Source organism: Bufo bufo, chromosome 6 (genome assembly GCF_905171765.1).
Source record: "Bufo bufo chromosome 6, aBufBuf1.1, whole genome shotgun sequence".
In the NCBI taxonomy this organism is placed as follows: domain Eukaryota; kingdom Metazoa; phylum Chordata; class Amphibia; order Anura; family Bufonidae; genus Bufo; species Bufo bufo.
In genome coordinates, this window is record NC_053394.1 from 146,026,278 (window position 1) to 146,042,849 (window position 16,572).

The 16,572-nt window shown below is 43.7% G+C and overlaps 1 protein-coding gene across 1 annotated transcript; it reads left to right on the top strand.

Moving 5' to 3' along the window:
• Positions 1-2,651: 2,651 nt before the first annotated feature.
• On the top strand, positions 2,652-14,809 carry ZNF217 (zinc finger protein 217). The gene is made up of 6 exons (XM_040437072.1): positions 2,652-2,758; positions 4,297-5,896; positions 9,515-9,640; positions 9,867-11,288; positions 12,932-13,016; positions 13,797-14,809. The coding sequence occupies exons 2-5, from the start codon at positions 4,537-4,539 to the stop codon at positions 12,997-12,999; spliced, it is 2,976 nt and encodes a 991-aa protein (XP_040293006.1). The 5' UTR covers positions 2,652-2,758; positions 4,297-4,536; the 3' UTR covers positions 13,000-13,016; positions 13,797-14,809.
• Positions 14,810-16,572: the final 1,763 nt, after the last annotated feature.

A 16,572-nucleotide genomic window follows, 5' to 3' on the forward strand; every position in this document is an offset into this window, starting at 1 on the left:
TGTTTTTTTCCATGTATTTTTCTATAGGTTTCTCTATAGAAAATAAGGTAGAGTAGTCCATTGTATCCGGCAGACAGATACTACCTTTTCCTGCTGGAGCCCACCGACTATGCCTGTTTCCGGGTAAACAGCTGCTTACAGCGGTACACTTTAGCGTTTTGTATACCTGTGGTTATTGTTCAGTTTTTTGTGGTAAAAACGCCAGCTCCAGATTTTAGCTTGTGACCTTCATCTATGGGAAATATCAAGCATAGGGCGCACAAGCACTTTTTGTTAAATGAGTGGCTTTTCTGGGGTCTGTGGCCTTTAAAAAAATCCAACATGTTGAAGCTTTTGGCTTCTTCTTCTGGTGTTTTGACATTTTCTCTATATAGGGGAAAATTTAAGAAAAAATGTAGTTCATATAGTTGTTTTGGAAAAAAAAGCTGCCAAAATACCGCTATAAAAAAAAACGTAAGAGGTTTTTGGGGCATTTTTAGTGAATAAAAAGAAAAAAAGAAAGTGCTTTTTGCCGGTGTTCTTCCTTACGAAGAATAGGTTTCTCTATAGGAATAGGGCATGTGAACATGGCAGTGGAGTGTATCTGGATTTTCTGGGTGTATTTTCGTGTGGTTTTCACTGTTTCCTCACCAACTCTTTTATTTGCAGATTTTGATGCAGATTTGTCCCCAGATCTCACCCTTTACATTGAAAAAGGTGAAATCTGAGCTGAAAACCTGCACAAACAGTTGACAGTTTAATTTTCACACAGAAAGTTTCTGCACCATTTACATGAGAAATGGAAAATCTCACCTATTTAGCTGGTACTTTATTAGGGCTTGTTCACACAAACGTTTTTTGCGTTCTGTATAGGGGCCATTTTTTTAGTTCCATATACGGAACCGTTCATTTCAATGGTTCTGCAGAAAAAAAAACGGAATGTACTCCGTATGCATTCTGTTTCCGTATTTCCGTTTTTCGGTTCTGTGTAAAGATAGAACATGTCCTATTATTGCCTGCAAATCACGTTCCGTGGCTCCATTAAAGTCAATTGATCTGCAAAAAAATGGAACACATACGGAATGTACTCCGCATGTCTTCCATATCCGTTCCATTTTTGCGGAACGATCTATTGAAAATGTTATGCCCAATTTTTTCTAGGTAATTACTGTATACTGTATATGCCATACGGAAAAACAGTACAGAAAAACGGAACGGAACTGGAAACACTACTGAAACAAAAAACTGAAAAACTGATCCTTTTAAACGGCCCACAAAACACTGAAAAAGCCATACGGTCGTGTGAACGAGCCCTTACACTGCGGATTCACCTGAATGGAGCGTGCAGAAATCCATGTGCTTCCCTCCCCATTCAAATAAATGGAACTGATTTTCCATTGTGGAAGTTACTGCAACAAGATCCGGAGCGTGTGAAAGCGCCTTAAGGGCACCTGTACACATCGCGGAATACGTGCGGTTTTTCTGTGTCGATTTCCGTGCAGAAAAAATGCAGCGTAAGGGTGGGTTCACACTAGCGTTAGGGATTCCGTTATGGCTTTCCGTTATAACATGGTTATAACAGAAAATAACGGAATCCATAAGACGGAAGAACGGATCCGTTCTTCTGCCCATAGACAGGACTTTGTTTTCCGTCTTGCATAACGGGACCCAGACGGATCCGTTTTGATTCCCATAGACTTCTACTAGGACGAAGAGCAAACAAAATACCTTTTAAAGGCTTCCGTTTTACATTCCGTCATAATACAAATCTATAGGCAGAAGAACGGATCCGCCCATGTTATAACGGAAAGCCATGACAGAATCCCTAATGCTAGTGTGAACCCACCCTAATACAGTTCCAGCAAAGTGTATGAGATGTACACATTGCGGATTTACAAATCCTCAGCATGTCAATTATATTTGCGGATTTCACCTGCAGCAAAACTGCATCAAGTTCGCACCAAAAACTGCTGTTAGAAATAGCTGATTTTGGTGCGGATATGCTGCAGAAATGCACAGAAATCCATGCGGATCTTATGTGCGTTCACATAAGATTTGTACTATGACCACCTACACGGCTGTGGGCAGTCTGGCAGAAATTCCGCTAGGTCTTACGCGCGCATTTCCACACCGGTCCGCCCCCAAAACCGCATCAGTTACTTGTGATTTTCTGCACATCTCCCCCTTGCATTGAAGAGGATGAAATCCACACAAACAAAAAAAGTTAAATTTTTACAAAACTACAAAATTTGGTTGCGACAGCTGTGGCATGCCCAAAGTCCGCTGTGCATTCACTGCTGGATTTCTTGCGCTTCATGTGTTGCAGTCGCAGTAAATGAGCGAGACGCGCTCTGACCCCATTCATTCCTATGGCAGCCATAGTCCAAGATTACCTTGTAACCCTAAAAGCCACCAAAAAGTGTGTGAAGAAGTAATACTAACTAGTCATAAAGAAAAGAAGTAGTAATAATATGGGGGGTTTTCTACTCCTAAACGATGAAGAAGTGCCCCCTCCCCCTCCATGGTAATGTGTACCTATGGCATCCCATGCATGAGGCTGTGCACCTGGTCATGGAGGAGAGGCAGGGCAGGGGTACAGAAGAGGATGAGAGGGGGCGGGGACACGGGGACGGACACAGCTATAAAGACAGGAGGAGATAGAGCGCCCCACAGCCAGGAAGTACAAGACAGCGCACAGCCTCCCAAATATGAGAAGAAGAACAACGCCAGCCGCTGCGGGAGGAGGAGGCGGCAGGTAGAGGGCTCCCGCACACTGCAGGTAATGGCCAGCATCCGCAACTTCTAGCGCTGCCATGTACTGCACGTCTCCGGGGACTGCCACCTCAGAAAGTTGCTGTATCTATAGGAGGAGGAGGCATCGGGAAGCGAAGGCTTCTTCTAGTGTCCTTTGGAAGAAAGAGCTCAACAGGAAGCCGGAGCGGAGCCGCAGCCTCCTCCTCGGTGGCGTCTGTAATTAGCGCTTGATTTGGGCAGGTTTGTTATTAGTGGGGAGTTCTGCACCAGCCCTTCTCGGGCACCTTCTAATGGCCAAGGAGGCTCACTGCTTGACCTTGGAGAATAAGTTAGAGATATTGATAATGAGTGGGATGGGGGCAGGGCTGGTTTGGATCCCCCCCTGGGTGACCTGCTGACTAATGCATCCCTGCAGCAGGATGGTGGTGACTATACTGGTGCCACCCTGTTGGGACAGCTGATGAGATGGGCAAGAAGGGACTGGCTGTTCTGCAATATGTCTGCCCCCAGCAATGTGGAGGCTCTTATTGATGATCCTGTTCTTCTCCTGACCTTCTGTAAATCTCCATTACTAGGGCTGCTTCTTCCCCTTCTACTCTTATTTTATCTTCCTTCTTCTGACACAAAGAAAAACCCCTTCTCACCTTCTAGAACAAACACTTAACTCTTCATTTACATCTGATTCAATTACCTCCCAAGCTAGAAGAAAAGTTTGGTGGAGTTACCACAACAATAGAGGCTGGGTAGTGGCAGCTTGGGGTGAGCTCCTCTGGTCTGAGGAAGCCATTTTCCTCAGCTGTGTCTAGTCTGTCTCTTTGGCACTTCCTAATTGTATCTTCTTAGTAATGGCAGCCATGGCCTTTATGAAGAACTCTGGCAGAGATTAACCTTGTGTGAGATTATATATATATATATATATATATATATATATATATTTCACACAATTTTATTATTTATTTTTTCTTTACAAATTCATCAGAAACAATTGTGTAATTTTGCTCCTTTTTTTTTTTTTTTCAAATGGTACACTTTTGTCTATAGCTGCCCCCTAAAATATATATGTGTGCCCCTAATTACCATTTCACTTTAAAGTAGTAAATGTTTACCCAAGACTAATGTGAAAGCAAGTCTCCAAAGTTTTACTCAAAAAATAGTATGCCAAAATTTGTAACTTTTTTTTTTTTTTTTTTTTTTTTTCCTGCTGTTGTCCTGATACTAAGGGTATGATATGTTCCTACCCTGTTGTCTTTGCTATTCAACAACATATGAAGGGTGTGGAATGTCCTCTAAACATATGTTAATTGTGGCAGGGGGGTCCTTGGGAGCTTTGTGCCACCAAACATGACTTATTTCATAGAAAACTCCATTGAAACTGTCAGGAGACAAAGGAACATTGTTCTCATGTTGGACACTTTTTTAATGCCCCCCCCCCCCCCTCCAGTTGTGGGGACAGGGGTGGAAGAATTCTGCATGACTAAAATAACATGTGTATATATTTCCAGTCTACTGTATGTTTGTATTAGCTGGTTACTGTACTAACCCTCTGCCTTTCTTCTTTTTTAGGTCTGGGTGTTATGGAGTATTCCTTGACTCTTCATCTTGCATCTGAGGAAGATGTAGGTATTGACTAAAGACTATTCCCTTGATCCTGCCCAAGCCATTTGTGGCCTAAAGACCCCCTCCATCTCTGATTAGTGCCTTAACAGCAACACTTGGGCTCCCCTGAATGAGTGCATCACCCATCTCTGCTGTGATCTAAAAGGGGCTAAGTTGGCTTATTGTGTCCTAAAACTGGTAGCAACCATGCCCATTCAGTCCCTCGCTGAATTTGTTGAAGGTCCTGACGGCATAGGTAGCTCTGTCTGCTCCCAAATGGAAAGCTCTCGTTCATCCCGGGCTATGAAGCGACGAAATGCAATCTCCCAGAAAACAATGCAGGAAAGTTTTCTGATACAAGCTGAGGGGGATGTGACTTTTGACTGTATATTTTGTAATGAGTCCTATAAACATCATGAAGATCTTGGAAAGCATGTTCTGACTCGGCATAGACCAACTTTATGTGAGCCCACTGTTCTTTGTGTGGAGGCAGAGTATCTTGGCCCTGAAGACAAGCGCAGGAAGAGTGCCGGGGGGTCTGCAAAGGAGGATAAGGATGACAATGAAGGGTCAGACTGTGAGGTGTGTGGTCAGACCTTTAATGATTCAACAGACTTAGAAACCCACATGAAGAGGCACAAGGATTCCTTCACATACTCTTGCAATATTTGTGGTAGGAGATTTAAAGAGCCTTGGTTTCTCAAAAACCATAAGCGGACCCATTCCAGCCGAACAGGATGGAGAAATAAACAGGTGGTTATGGAGACCCCCATCACCATAAATGAGATTGTCCAAGAGCAAGTGGCCAAAAATGTCACCTCACCCTATAAGCTGTGCATGGTATGTGGCTTCTTCTTTCCTGACAAAGAGTCCCTGTTGGATCATAGTAAGATTCATATCAAAGGATTGAAGCTGGGGACTTGTGAGGAGTCTGCTACCAAGGAGGAACCAGATGATGTCCCCAAAGAAGACTTCCTAAACCTCTTAAATCTAAAGCCCTCAAAGCCACCTGCCAAAAACCCTGAACAATCCCGCAAATGGATTGGAGAACTGGACCCTTTCAACACCTACCAAGCTTGGCAGCTGGCAACTAAAGGCAAAGTGGCCTTAGGCTTTGGTCGTGTGAAGGAGCCCTTCTTTGAAGTCAACTTGGAAACTGATTCTGACAAGGATGAGATCACTGATGTTTGGAATACAGGAAAGATGAATCAGTCTGTTCTCTTGGGTGAGACAGACACTACTAAAGGTAAAGACTGTGCGGGAGCCACGCAGGCACAGGGACTTGATGAGCCTAAAAACGGGAATACGGAGGAGGAAAGAAAGGTTCAAGGGGTGCAGGATAAGACCCCATTCTGTTCTGACTGTGGGAAGTGGTTTAAGACCTACCAACAGCTGGTAATGCATTCTCGTGTACACAGGAAGGACAGGAGTGATTCAGAGTCCTCAACCATGAGTAACATTGAAGGACTGCTGTCTGCCAGCTCTCCAGAAACTCCAGCCAGTGTGGAGGATCAGGAGACAGTTAAGATGGAGGATGAATCTGACTCAGGAGATGATCAAACAAATGGTAAGAAACTAGTATCAGACTGTCTTTTCCATGCTATTATCTGTCTCTTCTATGCTGCCCTTATTCAGAAATTCCCAATTCTGCAGAATGGAGAAGGAAAAGTGTGACTGATACATCCATTCTGCTTTGTCACCTTTATCATGTTTAAACATTTGGTTGCTCAGATCACCCTCTAGTGGTGGATTGGGGAAAATGTCATACCTGTTAGTGCAATTCACAAATGCTGGATTAACACTTGCAGGTTTTTTAAGCAATTTGAGTCAAAGAAAGGAAATGTATAATGAAAAGACTGGCACTTCTCTTTAGCCCCTGAACCTCAGACTCCATTGAAAACTGCCACAAGTGGCATATGTAACTTCCTCTTTGCCAACATGTAGTAGTTTTGTTTTTTGTAGGTATAGTTTGCAACCACCCATACATACTAATCACCAAAAAATACACTATTTGTGGACTTTAGATTTTTCCTATTGACTTACAGCTAACAGAATTTTTGAAAAGTGGCGAAGGCACAACTATTAGGCTCCATTCACACGTCCGCAAAATGTGTCCGCATCCTTTCCGCAATTTTGCGAAAAGGGTGCGGACCCATTCATTCTTATGGGGACGGAATGTGCTGTCCGCATCCACATTTGCGGATCCGCACTTCCGCATCCGTGCTTCTGTTTCCGCAAAAAAATAGAACATGTCCTATTCTTGTCCGCAATTGCGGACAAGAACAGGCATATTCTATTATGTCGGCAATATGCGGAACACACATTGCCGCTTTCCGTGTTTTGTGGATCCGTGTCTCCGTGTATACGCAAAACACATTGCGGACGTGTGAATGGAGCCTTAGTGTTAAGCAAACTTGTGTTTCAAGTTCGGGTTATCCAAGAATCCTGTTATGGATTCTGCTACCACGGACCATAACTGAATTCTTTAAAGGGAACCTGTCACTTGGATTTTGGGTATAGAGCTGAGTACATGGGCTGCTAGCACATCCGCAATATCCAGTCCCCATAGTTCTCTGTGCTTTTATTGTGTAAAAAAAAACGATTAGCAGCCCATGTCCTCATCTCTATACCCAAAATCCAGGTGCCGGGTTTCCTTTAAGAGGCATTCCATCATAAGTCTATGCTGGCGATAGACTTCTATTATGATGGCATGCCTCTATAGGCTTCTGTGGTGCATGCCGTCATAGAATTTCGTTATGGTCTGTGGTAATGGAATACATAATGGGATTCTTGGATAACCCCAACCTGTATGCTGAACTTAAACACAAGTTTGTTCAACACTAACAACTATGTAGCTTGGGGCTTGGGCTACTTTCACACTGGCGTTTTGGCTTTCCGTTTGAGATCGTTCAGGGCTCTCACAAGCGGTCCAAAACAGATCAGTTTTGCCCAAATGCATTCTGAACGGAAAAGGATCGGCTCAGAATGCATCAGTTTGCCTCCGTTCCGTCTCCATTCCGCTTTGGAGGCGGACACCTCTGCAAAAGATAGGTGAAGTCCTATATTGTGGACTCATTCAAGTCAATGGGTCCGCAGCACAGAATGCACATGGCCAGTGTCCGTATATAGCAGACTGGACTTTAAAGGTCTGCAATATGGGCATGGAGCCCCTATATGAAGTCCAATATATCCACCCTGCATACATAGTTGCATGTGTTGACAATGCACTTTGGACTTAAAGGGGTTCTCTGGGAAATTAAGAAAAAATTACAGAAAATACTAAATATTACTTTATTATAAATATATTCCCAAATAAATTTCATTAGTTATAATGGCTTGTTTTGTCTGGAGAACAATCAGGGGAAATAAATATGAATTATTACAAGGGGATGCAAGTTGGGAATAAAATAGATAAGTCAGGAGAGGTTATAGGTAATCATTAAAGGGGTTCTCCGGGAATTAAGGAAATGAAAAGAATTACTTTAATATAAATTCCCAAATATTTTTCATTAGTTATAATGGTTTTTGTGTGTGGGGGGGAATAATTAGGAGAAATAAAATGGCCGCCGTCCTATTAGTACAGACAAATCCTGTCCTAATCACACGGGAGGACAAGTTACTTCACAACACTGAGCTAAAGAGCTGCATCCGCTTCTTCTCTGTTCTACTTGTCAGGGATTTTGATCCTGAATACAGCTGATAAGATCTTCAGCTGAATCTCTGTAGGAATGGAGTTTGAGGATACATGAAGTACAGAGAGGGCTTACAGGACAGACTGGTAATGTGGGACTGTGGTAATGGAGCCTATATATACAAGTGTAGCTGCTCAGTCACATCCCCCCCCCCCCCCCCCCCCCCCTCCTCCTCCTCTCTGGACTTCATGTCTCCTCATGAACTCTATTCCTACAGAGATTCAGCTGAAGATCACATTACACTTTATTCAGGATCATAAAACATGACAAGTAGAGCAGAAAGGAGGATGAGGCAGCTCTTTACCTCACTGCTCTGAAGTAACTTGTCCTGCTCTATTAGGACAGGTTTTGTGTGTACGAATAGGATGGCGGCCATTTTATTTCTCCTAATGATTCCCCCCCACAAAACAAACCATTATAGCTTATGAAAAATATTTGGAATATATTAATATTAAAGTAATTATTCTCATATTCTTTAATTCCTGGAGAACCCCTTTAAATATGACCTATAACCTCTCCTGACTCGTCTGTTTTATTACCAACTTGCATCCCCCTTGTAATAACAATTCTGCGGCATCTATAATGACTTGTCATTCCTTTACTCCTGCTAGAAGTCATGAATGACTTGCTAGCAGTTTACAATGTAAGTCCAGCTGGGTGTTGCTAGTTGTGGGGTGTGTCCCTGCAGTCTGACGCTATCCAATCTATGCCGGCAGTGGCTGACTGTGTAGGGACCCCCTGGTTACACATGTCGCCCTCCATTGCAAACTGCTAGAAATTATTCAGAACTTCTAGCAGGAATAATAAAGTAATAGTCAAAAGAATAGATGCTCCAGAGTAACTGCATGGGAAATGTTAGAGGCTGCAAGTCTTCTTTTTAAGCCTCTAAGGCTAGGCTTCCTTTGCATTTTACACCACAATTGGCATCTAAAGCCCCCCCCCCCCATATACATTAGTGTTCTATCGGCCAAATATGCAGAGAATGGCGGGTTTGGGGCGACAATCTAATGTGTCTGGGGAACTCCCACCTCTTCCCCAACAGATGTCAGGGAGAGAAGAATCGGGTGAAATTTCTTTTTCCCCAATCCTTTTGTTATCCCAGAGATGTCTGGCAGCAGCTTTCTCCACTCTAACCATAGAATACACATTAGGCCGAGCCGAACAGGGTTGGAGATGGCTGTGGGCCAAATGAGTGACAGCTATTGAATGTATATATCTCACTCCACTGTAATCCACAAGTCTGGGGTATACTACTTCATTTTTGTGACCATATTCTCCATAGTAATCCCTTAGCTCACTTTGTACCCCAATAGAAGTCAGTGGAGACCAAGGCTCTTCACTTCTATTGGCTTGTGACTCAAGCAGGCAAGTCATTTCGACTTGAGTCCCACTGATGTCTTGGTCTAGCCCTGGCCTCGGAGGCAGGCAATACATTTTAGTGGCATTTGTAAATGTGATTTCTCCTAATGGACCTGTGCTTTCGTTAATTGTAGAAAAAATTGATGATGGACAAGCAATCTCTAAAACCAAAGGCCTTCCAGCTTCCAGGGAATGCAGTTTCTGTGGAAAGAGCTTTCGCTCAAACTATTACCTCAATATTCATCTCAGGACTCATACAGGTAAATGGGTTTTTAAGTTCATGATGTGTCTAAAGTAGAAATTTCTAGTAGCAGACCGGTCTACAAGCTAACTTCTCTGCCCAAGTCTTATGGTCAGATCTAATTTAGAAATCTCTATAGTAAAATTCTTTTAATCTGCCGTTTAACCCAGAATTTGTGACAAGGTACGTTTGGGTTGGTTGAGCATTTTGATCGGTTACCTTCTTACACCTTTGTTCTTTTGCAGGTGAAAAGCCATACAAATGTGAATTTTGTGATTATGCTGCTGCACAGAAAACATCCCTGAGGTATCACTTGGAGAGACACCACAAATTTAAGCCTGGAGAATCTAATGCTCTTGTGAGAAGCCTCAGTAAAAGTTTACAACTACTTAAGAGGTCCCCAGATCCTCCTCCTGCCAACATGCAGGAAAACAAAGTGTCCCAGACACCCATAACTGATACCAAAGAGGACACTTTGCTCTCCAAACCCCCCAAGAGGATGTCAGCCCTGCGTAATAAACTGGTGAACACAAAGCAACTCTTCCAAGGGGAGGCAAAAGCCACTGTCAAGCAGGAGCCAGAAAAGTCTGTGCTGGAGGAGGAGCTGCCAAGGACTCCCATTATGGAGGACATTTCATTGGCTTGTGATGAAACGCTTGACTTAGAAATGTGCTCATATGAAGAGACCTCTGTGGAAAGCCAAGTCTTTACACCTAATATACCAGATGATTTAGAGCCTGTTCCTTTGGACTTGTGTATAAAAGCTAAGGACGTACCTGCCACTTTATATAATGGTGCCTTATTGTTAGTGCGTACCTGCCCGTACTGCACTTACAAAACCTTATACCCCGAGGTGTTAATCCTACACCAGAAACTGATCCACAAACAAAATTATGACCTTCTCCACAAACCTGGCAGCAGCAGGAGTAAAAACCCAGGTCTTGTCATAAAAATCAGGCGCACCGGTTGTCCCCCGGCTCTACAAGGGGTTGATGTGTCACCTATGCAGCTGGATGGTGCTAGGTTAAAAGGGTCTCCCCCAACGAATACAAAGACTCTGAACCAAGAGAAACCTAAACGGGCACCTGCCCAGACAAACAAGACCACAAAATCAGAAACAGACTGTAAGAGTGAGCAAGAGAATAAGCTTCAAAGTGGCCAGCAAGTCGGCAGCTATAGGTGCCTGCAGCCTGATCTACAAGGAATCACCCACTTGTTAGAAAGGATGCAGCATCCTGAACAGAACTGTCCTCCGTGGGCCTCTTCCCCCAACCCACAAACCAGCAATGTAAGCATGAATGGCTCAGAGCACTCTTATCGTATGATCTCGTCACTGTTTACAGAGCACCCATTTGCCAGAGCCACTCATCTAGAGCTTGGGGAGCCCTTCACAAAGAGAGCCAAACATGGTATGTTAAGCTCTGCTTCCAGCAGCAACTATGCCAGTGCAGAGATGCTTAAGAGACTTCACCACAGCCAAGTGAACATGCACAATCTCGAGAGGCCCCCAATCAAGTCGGGTCCAGCAGTACTAAGCAATCTGCTGTATCCATATGAGGTTGATCCACATTGGAGCCTGTTGAAGTCTTACGAGCAGCCACCGGCTGGAGCACCGTTTGCTATTAGCAATCCTTCCCTGAATCAGGGGTCTTCTGCATCTATTGATGGTAAGTTCATAAACCACAGTAAATCCTACATTAGGTCGCATCAACACATCCCAAAAATTGTAGCAGAAAAACTCCACTGAAATTGCATGTACTACATGTGGTTTTTGCTGCAGAAAAGCCAGTGGACTTCACATTCTCCACTGGGGACAGCTAAAGCCTAAATTGCCATGCTGCAGATTTCAAATCTGTTCTGCAGGTCAATTTATTATCCTATGGGATGAGATTTCTTAAAGGGGTTATACTTCTGTCGCTTCTGATGCCCGCCGCTGCATCTCCCCATTGTGCAGATCAAAACATCTGATGGGGGATGAGCAGCCAATAGCAGACTGCAGCAGGGCCGAGCCTCCCAGGATGCAGTGGTTATTCAGGTATCGGGAGCAACGCGGGTGCATAAGGGGCCCAGACAATGGGGGTGGGGTCATTATAGGAGTTAATGATAACCCCTTTAATCTCATCCACTTTGTTAGTACTGTCCAATTTCAGGTTTGCCACACATCTGTAGCCTTGGCGCTCTTTCAATCTCACTCCTTGTGTGTGATTCCCCATTATGGACACTGCTTGTTTCTCAGGAGTGCTAACCATTATACTGATTTATAATGCTGTCTCTCCATGACCTAACTGCTACAGAATCATACTGAAATAATGCTCACTATGATTCTGTAGCAGTAAGGTCATGCAGAGACGCACGGGATTATAAATCAGTGTAATGCTGTGCTCTCCAGAGAAATGAGCAGTGTCCATAATGGGGAATCGCGTGCGATTCCTGCACAGGACACGCTTCTCTGAAAGAGCCCTAAGGCTGGTTTCACACAAGCAAGTTCAATGCATTGAGCTCTATACTGAATACTGAACTCGCTCGTGTGACACCAGCCTAAGGGTATACACAATGTGCTGCTGTGTAGTGTTTGTATGGCACCGTATTTATAGTGCTATTCCTTCTCATACCTGTAATGATGCACCCTACAGGGCATGACAACTTTTCTATTTTGTGGAATACCTTATAAAGGGATATGAAGTATAGACTATTAAAATGTTCTGGTCTTGGGTAAAATTTAACCATTTAGAGCTCTGCTTGTCACCAGTGACTTAAGCATCTGGATAAAAACAAGGATGTTTTCCAAATTCCTCCTGATGCTGCATCTTTTAGTTTTTTAGCAATGGACATGCAGTTACACAAATCCCCTGCCCAGCGCCACTCCAGACGGTTCTTACCTGTACTAATACATTGTAAGGGCACACTCAGATGGTTTCTGCCACAGTTGTTCAACCTGCAAGCAAACTCCTGCCGCAGCGTCAAGCAGCCTCTGTCCGGACACTGATAACAAGGGACATGTTCATTCCTTACGCAGCTTTAAACCACTGGCTTGCAAACTGCGGGGGTCTCTGCCATTGAACAGCAGACACCATAATAAACGGGAAAATATTGACCTAATAAAAGTGGATCACACTCGGTCTCTACACTTAAACAATTTAATGACCATTCAACTTAAGGCCCTGTCCCATATTCCGCAGCAGAACCCCTTTCTGCCACTGTCTGTGGATCTGCGCAGAACATTTCACTCTAGTTAATTAAGCCCTTTATTAATATTAATGATGTATGCTTAATGGATTTCATTACAATGTCATTATCTCTTTGCCTTTAGTAAAACAGAGCTCGCTATATCGTCGGATATCCAAGCGAGGTTTTGGACCAAACGACAAGAGGCCTTAATCTTAGTGTTAGGAGGGGTAAGTGCATGCTACTATACAAAAACCAATACCTGCCATGGGGCAGATAGATGATCAGGGACTCGGTGTAGTGACCAAGCTTCCAGCTCTTCACTTGGAGGGGATCTGGATAAACTGCAGCCATTAAAGGGGTTCTCAGAGAGCTTCATATTGATGGCCTATCCTCAGGGGCCCAGCAGATCAGAAGTTTGAGGAGGCCATGGAGCTCCCTTGTCCCTTGGATACCGGCTGTGTTTAATATAGCAGCCCAGCCCCATTCACTTGAATGGGACTCTGCCTAAAGCTTTTTTTTTTTTTTTTTTTTTTTTTTTTTTTTAAGCATCAATAGAAGATTGGTGGGGGACTGACTCCTGTTACCCTCACTGATTGGCTGTTTGAAGAGGCCACTGTGCTCTGGTGAGTGCCACAGCCTCTTCCTGGGCCATTGATCCAAGTGAATGGAGCTGAACTGTGATACCGAGCACAGCCACCATCCAATGGACGGCGCTGTGCTTGGAAAGCTGAGATTGCTGCAGTGCTCCCCAAGCTTCATTGAGCACAGCAGACTCTTCAAACAGCTGATTGGTCGGGGTCTGGCCTCCAGCCAATCTGATATTGCCTACATTTTTTATTTTATTTTTTTGTCTCTTATGTAGCGACCTTTAGCAACCTTAAACTGATTTGGTAGGGGATGTAACCCATATTGGGGTCAGTACTAAAATTACTTTTTTTTTCTCACACCCCTTCCATTACTTCACATGAACTCCAGTTTGTCTAAATGTTTCTTGTGTCTTGTTTCAGGCCTGGAAGATCCTAGAGCATTCCACAGACATTCACAAGCTGCTACATATCATTCAAAAAGTGTCCCTGAACTCTACAGAAACTGTGAATGTGCTTTCAAGTGACACTAGAACTTTTATTTTTCCTTCTTAAGATGCCGGACGACATGTACTGTAGTCTAGCCTCTGGGAATGCTCACTGTATGGAGATTTATATTTTTGTTTATCCCACATGAAAACTGTGGGAGATGGAAATTTACTTGAGAAGCCCCTGGCATTTTCTATTTTTATTTTTGGGGCTGTGTTTTGTGGGTGAATAGCTGGGATTATTAGATATTTTTCACATCTCTGTACTATTGATTTTTGCCACAAATTAAATGGTGAAGACGTTCAGACAGACTTTGTGTGTACATACTTACCTCCAAGGGCATCGTCTGCCCTTCTTGCCTTAACCTGATGCTGTTCCAGGCTTGTTTTCCATGTAATTCCCATCAGTTCACATGGTCACAATTTTTTATAATTTTTTTATTTTATTTTTTTATTTCAGTTCTCAAATTAAAATGAGGGGCAAAAAGTTGAACTTTATGCCCCTGCTATAAGTGACGTTTTACTATTGAAAACTTTTGTCTGCACTGGATGTGGGACTGGAAAGCTCAGATTATTGAAGCCTCAGGTATACTCTGCATGGGATGCAAAGTACAGTTCCTGGATGGTTTTATGTTTGGGGCCCTGCAATTCTGTCCTGAGTTTATATATCAATGCAAACTGTACTTTAACACTGTGTCAAGACCTCCCCAACCCACCATGTATGTACGCACTGTGAAAGGATTTTCCTATTAGTCAGGTTAAAAGGATTACATTTTTTTCTTGCACTATTCCAAATGTTCTGTAGAAGCCATGTGTCCCTTAAAGGGGTGCACCACCTGACTTAATACCCTGGGCAATGGCATGGTTTGACTGCTGTCGAGCTGATTTGGCTCTGCCTCCAACAGAGGAGTTGTCAAACTGGTTGATGCATGATGACGCTGATGTAAAGGGCTGTAAGGCTCCATTCACACGTCCGCAATGTGTTTTGCGGATACACGGATCCGCAAAACACGGAAAGCGGCAATGTGTGTTCCGCATTTTGCGGACCGCACATTGCCGACATAATAGAATATGCCTGTTCTTGTCCGCAATTGCGGACAAGAATAGGACATGTTCTATTTTTTTGCGGAAACGGAAGCACGGATGCGGAAGTGCGGATCCGCAAATGTGGATGCGGACAGCACATTCCGTCCCCATAGAGAATGAATGGGTCCGCACCCTTTCCGCAAAATTGCGGAAAGGATGCGGACACATTTTGCGGACGTGTGAATGGAGCCTTACTGTTAGGGCCCTTGCACACTATTGTATTCCCTCCGACATACGGTCTGTGAGCAGGCCATATGTCCCAGAGTGGCATTGATTGTGTACGGGAGTATACAGCATTATTGTTATCTATGATGCTGTGTGTTCCCGTGCACACTAGCAATGCTGCTCATATGGACTGTATCTCGGAGGGCATACGGTCATGTACAAGGGCCCTTAAGTGTATCCATAGCCTCCAGTCATGATCCAAGACTTGGGGTGCACCAGTTAGGCCTCATGCACACAATCATATTGTGTCCGTTCCCTTTTTTTTGTGTATTCGTATTTCCGTTCTGCAAAGGAATAGAACATGTCCTATTATTGTCCGCATTACGAGATGTCATCTGCATCTTCCACGGACCACAAAATACATGTGGTCGTGTGCATGAGGCCTTAGATTACCACTGGGACCCCTAACAATCATGAGAAAGTACCCTGTACCCCTCTGAGCCCCCTGAAATGAACGGAGCAGTAGGTCGGGTATGCAAACTGCCACTCCATTCATCTCCATGTGAGATCCGGAAATGGCTGGGTACTGTACCCCGCAATCTCAGGAACTCCTGTAGAGACGAATGGAGCAAAAATGTGCATTCCTCAACCTGCTGCTCAAGAACTGAGAAGTCCAGGAAGACTGGCCGCACTGAAGTCGTTATCTTCCCCTCATTGTATATTCACCTTTAAATATATTTTTACGGGTAAATTCTCCATAGAATAGTCAGTGATGTGTCTTTATGGTATTCCTGTCACATCTGAAGCTCACACTGCTGTCACCACCCTGTTGCAGAGGGTAAACTCTAGTGTCTTACATTGTAAAGACCTGGCAGTAGGGGACTCTACATCTAATAGTTGTAAAAGTGGCTTTGGTTGTGACCAGAGTGTTAGGGCGACTTCACACGCAGCAGACTTTATTGCAGAAAGTTTTCTGCAACTAAAATCTGTTCCATTCATCTGAAGACTTGCAGAAACCCATGTTTTTTCCATAAAAACAGCTGCTCCTTATAGAAACCTTGACACTTGTGCTGGGAAATCTCAGTGGGGGAGGGACAGGCCTACATGTCGTCTGCCGTACCTGGCTTTGTATTTATCAACCCTGATGACTCAGTATTTAATTATTGGGAACCCCCACACCCCTGTTATCCATATTGACTTGTATGTATTTATTTCATGCCTCTATTCCACATCTTTTTTTATTTATTAGTTTTTTTGCTTTAAGTTATGTTTTTTTTTTGCCATGTGACTTGCCTTCTGTCTGTAAATACAGATTTGGTGTTTTGCAATTCAATTGTTGTGTAATTTATTCTGTGAGATGTGGAGGCGCACAACACAAGAATTCTGCCTATAGTTAAAGGGGTTATGCCATGATTGATTAAAAAAACGAAATCAGACATCATATAGTATGACAGTACCTT